The sequence below is a fragment of the Apium graveolens genome, chromosome 10, assembly GCF_009905375.1.
Source record: "Apium graveolens cultivar Ventura chromosome 10, ASM990537v1, whole genome shotgun sequence".
NCBI classification, from domain to species: domain Eukaryota; kingdom Viridiplantae; phylum Streptophyta; class Magnoliopsida; order Apiales; family Apiaceae; genus Apium; species Apium graveolens.
The window spans coordinates 186,348,890-186,359,761 of record NC_133656.1 but is presented as its reverse complement, the minus strand read 5'-3'; the positions used below and the strand labels follow the sequence as shown (position 1 = coordinate 186,359,761).

Genomic DNA, 10,872 nt, shown 5'->3' with positions numbered 1-10,872 from the left:
TGATGGCTCAATAGATAAGTACAAGGCTAGGCTAGTTGCTAAGGGCTTTATGCAAAGGGAAGGCATTGATTATTTTAATACATATTTTCCAGCAGCCCCAATGACAACAATCAGAATGCTTATTGTATTGGCTTCTGTACATGGTCTTATCATCCATCAAATGGATGTAAAGACAGCTTTTCTTCATGGTGACCTTGAAGAAAAGATTTATATGGATAAGCCTGAGGGATTTGTTGCTTCTGGTAATGAGAGGAAAGTATGTAGACTAGTCAAGTCCATCTATGACCTTAAACAAGCACCTATAGACTAACATAAAAAGTTTGATGAAACTGTTTTTTACTTCGAGTTTTGGTTAATGAAAATGACAAGTGTGTCTACTATACGGTTAGAGGTAATGATTTTGTGATTGTGTGCTTGTATGTAGATGATATTTTTATTGTTTGGAACCAATATTGAGATTATTAACGAGACAAAGAGTTTCTTGAAGAGGCACTTTGAAATGAAGGATATAGGTGAGGCTAGTGTGATTCTTGGGATCAAGTTGACTCAGTCAACTGATGGAATAACTTTATCACAGTCTCATTGTATATAGAAATCTATACTTGAGAAGTACGGTTATTCAAATTGTAGAATCGCTAGTATACTATATGATTCAAAAGTTGCTTTAGTCAAGAATAGTTCAGGAGTTCCTGTGTCTCAGTTAAGGTATTCTCAGATTATTGGGAGTTTGCAATATCTTGCTAATGTGACTAGGCCAGATATTTCTTATTCTGTGTCTAAGTTGGCTAGATATACAAGCTGTCCAAACAAGACTCATTGGGAGGCACTGGATAGAGTTCTTAGATATCTGAAGGGAACTATTTCCCTTGGCTTCCATTACCGGAGATTTCCGGGGGTACTCCAGGGGTACAGTGATGCAAGTTGGATAGCTAAGAAATCTGGTTCCAATGGAGTGACTGGATATGTGTTTACCCTTGCGGGTGGAGCAGTGTCCTGGAAGTCTTCTAGACAGACTTTGATTACTCGGTCTACTTTTGAGGCTGAGTTGTGTGTACTTGATTCCACGGGGAAGGAGGCTGAATGGTTACATGGACTTATGAGTATATTACCTGTAGTAAGCAAGGCGCTTCCTGCCATTTCTGTTCATTGTGATAGCCGTACAACTATCGACAAAGTCAGAAGTGTAAAATATAATGCTAAAACAAAGAGACACATCCAAGTTAGACTAAAGTCTATAAGGGGTCTTGTTTCTGATAAGATTTTTGCTATAGAGTTCATAGGAACTCAGGATAATATAGCTGATCTGCTGACTAAAGGGCTTGAGCATGCTATAGTCCTTAAGTCGAGGTTGGGGATGGGACTGGTAACCCATCTTAATTCATCAACAGCGGGAACCTAATACACCTGAGAGGAGATCGCTCGAAGTGTATTCAATGTGGTAATAATAAGTTGTAAGGATGAATTGGTAGTACCTCTACCATATACATTTAGATACTTATGTATCTGAGTCTATCCCCTATAAACCCTAAGAGGTACTTGAACTGCTAGTTAGCAAGAGTTATTTGAACTCTGAATGGGGTCAAGTCGTTTGACGAGATGATAGCAGTACATCTCTGAAGATGCCCAGCTAAGCAAATGTAATTGTGTGGTTGTAATTAGAGGAAAGGGTTATTCCTCGAAATATTCGACGAACAGGATCGAGACATGACCATTAACGTCTCAAAGCCGTAGATTGGCACCACAGCCTTTGACTTGTCATCGTCTATGGAGTGTGGTTACACCCAACGGATAAAGATTCAAGGTGAAACATTCCATCTGTATCCGGTAGTCATCGAAGTAGAGGACTTAGGAGGGTTCAAACCCGGAAGGGTACCGACTTTGAAAAACATGTCATGTATAAAATCTGGTATGCAATTTGATTATGGATTTCTGGGAGATTGTTAGAAAATGGAAAGTTTGAGGTATATTTTATATATGGTCTTGATATGATTTCTGGAAGTTAACACTTGGAGGTTGTTCCTTGACATGAGGACTTAAACTTTCATATTTGGATCTAAGACATTTTCTTAGTGGAATCCATGAATATATTGCGACAAAGTTGCTTGTTTGAAATGTGTTATGGGGATTTTGTCCCACATTGATATTGTAAAAGAAATATATTGAGTTTATATAGAATCTTGTGTTAGTGTTGTTTACAACTACTAGCATAAGTGGAATGCTTGTGTGGCCTAGTGCTAGTGGGAACCCTTATATTTTTCTTTTCTATTACAAGTTTAATTATTTATATTGATTATTTAATTATTAATATAAAATATATTGAGTAAGGATTATTTTAATCATACTCTGAATATATTTTTTAATATTAATATTAATTAATCTGGATATAATATAAATAATAAGGAAAACCCATTTTGTTTACTTTTTCAGTTTTGTTACTTGGTGTACCACATCGAGTAAAATAGAAGAAGAGTAACTTGAGATGCCTATATATTGAGAGGTACACTTGAGATAAATATGACACAAGTCTCGGTGCCTACCTCGCAAACATATATGAGTTGCATAGATTTTATGGGCAAACTGAGGTGCGAGTCGCCGTTGATCATTGTTGGTTCTGTGGCCAAATTGATCTGTTGCTGTTTTATCATGGAAGCGATATTGCTGCATTCCATCACAGCAAGTGGGGGGGGGCAATAATCTCTTCAAGAACAGTCAAGTCCTCTTGAAGGGTTTGGCGACTCAGCTGTTGTGTTCTTCTTCTTATCAGAATTTGGAAAGCGATAAAAGATAAGTTTTCTTTACTTTTTTTGTCAATTACAGTTTTTATAGTTTGCTATTGCCTTCGTGTTTTGTTTCGTTAGTTGGTTATTTGCCTTGTTCTTGTTCTTGTATATATATATAACTGTCCATTATTGCTGTGTAGTTAGAATTATACCCAACACCAAAGAATTTAATTTTGCAAATGTTGCTTTATCATTATGGCGAGGTCGTGCATTTTTGGGTATTCGAGAGAATCTTCAACAGGATGCAGTGGCTATAAAATCTATCAGGTACTATATTATAATAACCCAAATGGGTATATATTGGTTGAACTGTTATCCCCTATCTTAGTTATTAAAAATAAAAATAAATAGTGTTGTATATATGTTCAACTACTAGATATACTTAGCTTATCCAACCAAAAAAATCTTATTCTACTAAATTACAATAACGGTTTTTTTGTAATTCTTTTATTATTTTTATTATAAATGTATATTTATACTATATTATAATAACCCAAATGGGTATATTTTGGTTCAACTTATCCCCTATCTTAGTTATTAAAAATAAAAATAAATAGTGTTATATACATTTTTAACTAGTAGATACTTACCTTATCCCGCTAAAAAATCTTATACTACTAAATTACAACCACAATTTCTTTGTAATTATTTTATTATTATTATTATTATAAATCTATAATTATATATATAAATTAAAATTATTATATAATTAGATGAATATTTTTTTTAAATATTAACGGAACCCATGAAATTTAAGTTAGTATACCTAATATGTAAAAAGGAGAACTGAGAGAGACGTGTACTAGCAAATTTTTTAGATAACTACACAAATTAGCGGATAATGAGAACCCATCATCTATATCAAATCCACGTCATTTCCCTCTAAAATTAATGTATTCTTTAGCTATAATCCTAGTTATGTGTGTATACATGTATACATATTTATAATTTAATAGTTATATATATGTATATGTGTATGTGTGTTATTTTTTATTTTTTTTTTAATTTTGTTTAATGTTAAGTGTAATTTTTTTAATTATTTTATTATAAAAAAATTCATTCTTAACAAAATTACCTATAAACCAATATAATAAAATATGAGTAAATATTTTATAATATATACGTAATGTTTGTTAACTAGTTTTTCAGATATATAGATTGTTACAATTATATCAAAAAAAAATATTAATTGTATATTTTATTTTCACTTGTATTAAATAAAAAAATTAAAAAAAATATTTATAATAATTCATTTATAACCTCTCTTTTTTCAAAAGATAGATATAAAATATGAATAAAATTATTAAAACTTGAAAATAACAACTAATATTATTTTTCAAATATGCTATATCTTTTAGCTAGTTAAAATAACTATTTTAATTGGAGATGCCTGTAATATGGAAAGAAGACCCCAAATGTCACTATTTAGGGTTAGATGACCATGCCCCAAATGTCTTGTATAACACATCTTAGTTTTACGTTTTTCTCTAATCCTAAAATATTAATTAGTTTGCCGTTTTCAAGTTGCAGAATTATGTTTTTTTAATGATTAAACGTAACTTCATCTTATACTATGTTTTGTATACCTAAAGGCAATATCATCTCTTGTTTTCAGGTATAACATTAAATGGATCAACGTTTTTCTTTTTCTTTTTATATATTTTTTACCCAAAATACTAAGTAATGTTATGTTTTCAAGTTTAAAATGCTACTAACAGGCATTTTATTCATATATATAAATATATAAATATTTTAAAATCTTAAATTGAGAATTAGTAAATCCAGAAATATTAAAAGGTGGGCCCTAATTTAACAAATTTTAACCTTTTAGCGTTCATCAATTCCTTTTAAATTTTAGAAATATTAAAAAATAAATTAATGAAACATATTAGGGTTTAGGAGAGCCTTTTCCCCAAACCCTTGAGCCTACACCCTAATTTAATCGATTTAGGGCATTTAAGTCGTAAACCCTAGAACGGAGAATGATTATTAACTATTTTTAATATTTTAAGTTTCACCAATTCTTAATTTGGATTTTAAAAATATTAAAATATGTATAGATATCAATAAAATACGAACAAAATATCCCTTAAAATAACATGTTAAGCTAAAAAAACATAACATTATCTAATATTTTTTGGTAAAAAAATGCAAAACAAAACTTAAACATGAGTTTTCCTAAAAAAACAAAACTCCATTCCGCGTTAAATTTTATTTAATGTTAAGTTTATTTTTTTTAATTATTTTTTTAAAAAAGTTTCATTGTTAACTAAATTTATTAATTACAGTTATAACTATTATTAGTAAAAAAGTTTCATTGTTAACTAAATTTATAAAAATGACTTACAAACGACTATATTAAAAAGTTAGTAAATATTTTGTAATATATATAGGTAATGTTTGTTAACTAGTTTTTCAGATGTTTAGATTATTATAATTATATTAAAAAAAGTTTTTATTAATTGTATATTTTGTTCACTTGTATTAAATAAAAAAATTAAAAAAATATTTATAATGATTTTTTACAACCTCTTTTTTTTTTTATAAAAAATATAGATATAAAATATGAATAAAATTGTTAAAATTTGAAAATATCAATCATTAATATTTTTCAAACATGACTAACCATTGTTAAAAATTTGTAAATATACCTAATATGTAAAAAGGACACGTCTCACAGACTTATTAACAAAATTTTTAGATAATTTGAAAACAGCAAGCTACATGTAATGAACGAGAAACCATCATCTATATCTAATCCACCTCATTTCCCTAAAATTAATGTTTTCTCCTGTTATAATCCTAGTTATTTGTGTATATTTATAATTTAATAGTTATAATATATATATATATATATGTGTGTGTGAGAGTGTGTATTATTTTTAATATTATATTTTAATTTCATTTAATGTTAGGTGTAATTTTTTAAACTATTTTATTATAAAAAAATCATTTTAACAAAATTACTCATGAACGAATATAATAAAAAATTATTAAATATTTTATAATATATAGGTAATGTTTATTAACTAGTTTTTCAATTGTTCAAATTACTACAATTATATCAATTTTTTATTAATTGTATATTTTATTTTCACTTGTATTAAATAAAAAAATTAAATAAAAATATTTATAATAATTCATTTACAACCTCTTTTTTTTCAAAAGATAGATAAAAAATATGAATAAAATTGTTAAAATTTGAAAATAATAATTAATATTATTTTTCAAATATGCCTTACCATTATAACTAATAATTAAAGTAAAATTACTTATTCATTGAATAAATTTTAGATAAATTTATACTGTTTTAGTTAATTAAAATAGTTATTTCCGTTTAAAATATTCTGAGACTTGTATAGTATGCAATCTGTGACTATAAACCATCAAATGAAAATTTTTCATTTTTTTAAAAACAAGAAATTTCACTAATTTAATTAATTAAAAGGTCACGGGTTTAATTAACCCTCAAGTAAGTCACTTGGGATTTTAAAAATGTAGTACAAAAGTACTTATGGAGTATGTATATGTTAATTGATGTCGGCAAGTAGGATTTACTAAACAAAAGTTAGTAAAGGTTTTGTAATATATATAGGTAATATTTGTTAACTAGTTTTTCATATGTTTAATGTTTACAAAATTAAAAAAAAATATATTTATAATAATTCATTTACAACCTCTTTTTCTTCAAAAGATAGATATAAAATATGAATAAAATTATTTAAATTTTAAAATAATAACTAATATTATTTTTCAAACATGCTTTATCATTATACTGTTTTAACTAATTAAAATAGCTATTTTAGTTGGAGATGCCTATAATATGTAAATAGATACTTGTGTGTTAGGAGTTTGTGATTATAAACTATAGATGCATAAAAAATCTGGGCCTGAAAATCTGCCCCGGCCCGATCCAGTCAAAACCAATTCCTTTTGAGTTTTAGAAATATTAAAAAATAAATTAATGAAACGTACAATTTAGAGTTTAGGATTTAAGGTTTAGGGTCTTAGGCCCTAAACCTAGAGCCTAAACCTAATTTAATCTAGGTATGCCTAAACCTTAGGAACTATACCCACCGTGATGTAAAATCAGTGATTTTATTTATTAGATTTTAGATATTATTTCGTTTAGATAAATATTTTAATTTAGAATATTCCGGAAACTTTTTGTGTAAGTTATTGAGGGAAAAGATTTGTTATTTGTGGAAATAAGTGTAAAAATAATTTAGAAAATCGAAATCTTTTTAATTTAGGTAATTGTGTGTGCCAAATATTTTATTTTTGGAATTTACTTGGAGAGGTTGTAAATTTTAAAAGGAACATTATTATATCCTAAATAGAATTAGGGTTTCGTTTGCCTATATAAGAACCCCATAAGATAATAATAAAAACTCGTGCCGACTCTCTTTTTCGACAGGTACGACTCTATTTCAGCCATTTTATTTGTCCTGAGATTAATTGCTTCGTTTCTTTCATGTTATTGGGGCTGTTAGTATTAAATAATTAGTACAATTCAAGTGCATGTAATTGATCAGGGATGCTATGCTTTTGACCTTTTATTTTAGCTTTTGTACTATTCATGTTTTTACGTACTTGTTTTGAAATTACTACAACATGATTTGTGTTATTGTAGAGATCCTAGTTTTCTTTTTAGACTTAGATGTTACTTATTTTGACACAATATGCATGCTAAAGTATTATTTTTAAACAGATTAAAAATAATAAATTATGCTTACTCAATTAGATAGCATGTTAAAGTTTAATTCAGGGTGCCAACTTGTTACTTGTTTATTACTAGTAATATTGATAAATGTGTAAGGATTATTTTTTAAAAAAATAAAAATAAAAATAAAAAAATAAAATTTTGCAAGCATGTCTAATTTAGTTGTGTTCCTTTTGTTTTCTAAATTATTTGGATAAATTTATGTGCATATGTTATTGGGCTCAAGGCCCGATTGGTTTTATTGATTTTTGTACAAAGTCTTTATTTAGTTATTATATTATTTTAGTATACTGTGATGCAGAGTCCGACTTTTGGTATGGGGAGTGTGCAGGATTCTTTTAATTTAATATTTATACATGCATGCATGCCTTATCATAAGTATAATATGTGATCTTGATTTGTTACATGATTAATTAGTATGTTGGACTTTTAAAGCCCATGTATGTTTGCATGCTTATGGTCTGTTAGTTTTGTTTATATAATTTGTTTTAATTAGATTGTGTCAACATGCTTTAAGTCTCTGGATACTTAAATGTAAAGTAAAATTATGGAGTCTACCTCGATTTAGTTGTTATATTAATTAATTATTTATTAGGTTTTAGCTTCTATTAATTAATGACGAGTGCTTTGTTCTGTGTTAATGTGATATAGCATGACGCCTGTTTGTAAAATTTGTATAAAATCTGTTATAGATTAAAATAATTAATTATGTTCTGCCTGTTAATTGTTAGGCTTGTTCGTGTTGTTAATTTCGGATTTTTAAGTGTCGACTTTGAGGTAAGTACTTTTGACTTACTTTTAATTTTCGGAAAAGATATTTCAGTTCTGTTCTTAATTTCGTATAAGATTTAAGAAACTTTGATTTCGAAATTAGAAGATATAAGTATTTGTGAATTTTAGAACCCAGTCTCTACGATTTTGAACCGTTCGTAATTTACGCTATAGTTCCGGAACTAGCCTTAGATACCCTTAGTAGGCGCACAAGTGTGCAACTTTAGATACCTATTAAGGGCGCGTAATTATTGAACTTTAGATGCCGACCACTGGCAAAGTGTGGTATAAAGAATAAGAATAAGAATTAGATGCCGGCTACTGGCAAAGTGTGGCCGTAGATCAAGACTGTGGTATTTATAAGAATTATCGGTTCGTTCTGTTTTATTCTGTTCTGATCTGTTATAAAATATGCTCTGTTCTGTTTTAAATTCTGACTTTTTAAAATATAAAACTTTGGGTTGGATTTATTTTAGAAAATGTTTTACAAAATTATTATTGTTTTAAGAAAAATCGTTTTATTAAAACACCCATTGTTTTTCTGTTTAAGAGTTGGTCAATTTGTACTTGCTGAGCTTCGTAGCTCACCCCTTTTTATATTTCAGGTTCGGAATTTTGGAGCATTTAAGATTAAGGAATGAGAACTATGTGGAGATCTGTGCTGCTTCGTTTTGTGCTATTTGAATTAGAATAAAGATTTTGTTTTTAGAGAATAAATTTAATTATCCGTTAGACAATTATTATCGGATTTGTGGAGTTGCGTCTCTGTTTTTATGATTTTGATTATTGAGTTTGACCGCTGCTTTGACCTTCGTGATATATTTGAAATATCGAATAAGAATCTATTTTATTTAAGTTTTGGTATTTAGATTTAATAGTCCGGAAGTGCGCGTCGTTACAGTTGGTATCAAGAGCAGGCTGTTCTTCGGAGTGTATTAGGTATGGGACTAGTACATTCCCTAAGATGCGATCCTGTAGACTATCGTATAGGTCTTAAGAAATTATATTTGATTTAGATATTTATTTGTGTGATTATTTGATATGTTTGACTTTTGTGCTTTTTGATTATTGACTACAAGTTTAGAAATTATTTTGTGGGTTTTAGAAAAGATGGACGGAGATAATCAGAACAACAACGAAAATCAGAACAACAATGGAAATCAGGGCAACAATGATGAAGGAGGAAACGTCTTTGACCAGCTGGCTGAAACTCTAGCTGTACTTGTGAATCAGCAACCAAAGCCCAACATCGTCTCTCAGTTCAAGCGTTTGAACCCGCCAACTTTTGATGGAGCAACTGATCCGACAGTAGTCGAGATGTGGATCCAAGAGATGGAAAAAGCTTTTGGACTTCTTGGGAGCAATGAGCAGCAGAAGGTGACCTTAGCTGTGTACCAATTGCAAGGAAGCGCTTACGACTGGTGGCTTATGGAGAAGAGGAAGAACGAGACAACAACGAATCTTGAAGAAAATCCTGAACCGTACACTTGGGAAAAGTTCAAGAAGGCTTTAGAGGACAAGTACTTTCCTAGAACAGTTCGTCTGCAGAAAGAGAGAGACTTCATTCGCCTTCAACAAGGGGATAAAACCGTCATTCAATACGAAGCAGAATTTGCAAAGCTTGCGAAATACGCGTCGACCTTAGTAGCTGATGAGAGCAGTCGAGCACGAAGATTGGAAGAGGGACTTCGAAGCGACATCAGGAACTCTGTGGCGTCTTTTGAACTTCAGACATACGAGGCTGTCCTCAACAAGGCGTTAGTGATCGAAAGGGGCTTGGCAGAATCTGAAAAGGCGTCTGGCAGCTGGAATAAGAGGCGGTTCACTCAAACTAGTGGGCAATCTTTTCAAGGGGGACCACTCAAGAAGCCACACGTGTACGATAACATCGGAGGTCAAGGTGATCGAGAAAGGTGTTCGAGGTGCGGCAAGAATCATCCCGACAAAGTCTGCCGTTGGAATACAGGTGCTTGTTTCCATTGCGGAGAAGTAGGACACAAGATTTCGAATTGTCCGCACAACCCGCCACCGCCACCAAGGAAGGAAGCAGATAACAAGATGGGCAAATGACGAGTATTTCAGCTCACAGGAAATGACAACTATCCCAATTAAGGTATGATTTCTTTTCTTTAGCGACTTATTTAATTTAATTTCATTTTTATGAATTTGGGGACCAAATTCTTTTAAGGAGGGAAGAATGTAAAATTCGTGATTTTATTTATTAGATTTTAGATATTATTTCGTTTAGATAAATATTTTAATTTAGAATATTCCGGAAACTTTTTGTGTAAGTTATTGAGGGAAAAGATTTGTTATTTGTGGAAATAAGTGTAAAAATAATTTAGAAAATCGAAATCTTTTTAATTTAGGTAATTGTGTGTGCCAAATATTTTATTTTTGGAATTTACTTGGAGAGGTTGTAAATTTTAAAAGGAAAATTATTATATCCTAAATAGAATTAGGGTTTCGTTTGCCTATATAAGAACCCCATAAGATAATAATAAAAACTCGTGTCGACTCTCTTCTTCGACAGGTACGACTCTATTTCAGCCATTTTATTTGTCCTGAGATTAATTGCTTTGTTTCTTTCATGTTATT

General features: G+C 29.8%; 1 protein-coding gene across 1 annotated transcript; it reads left to right on the top strand.

Annotated features, from left to right (window-relative positions):
- The first annotated feature begins 9,384 nt into the window (after positions 1-9,384).
- On the top strand, positions 9,385-10,344 carry LOC141691449 (uncharacterized). Its single transcript, XM_074496187.1, has one exon. The coding sequence runs from the start codon at positions 9,385-9,387 to the stop codon at positions 10,342-10,344; it is 960 nt and encodes a 319-aa protein (XP_074352288.1).
- Positions 10,345-10,872: the final 528 nt, after the last annotated feature.

Bases quoted from the DNA above. Each gene is read 5' to 3' on its own strand.
- LOC141691449 (XM_074496187.1), top strand. From the start codon at position 9,385: ATGGACGGAGATAATCAGAACAACAACGAAAATCAGAACAACAATGGA.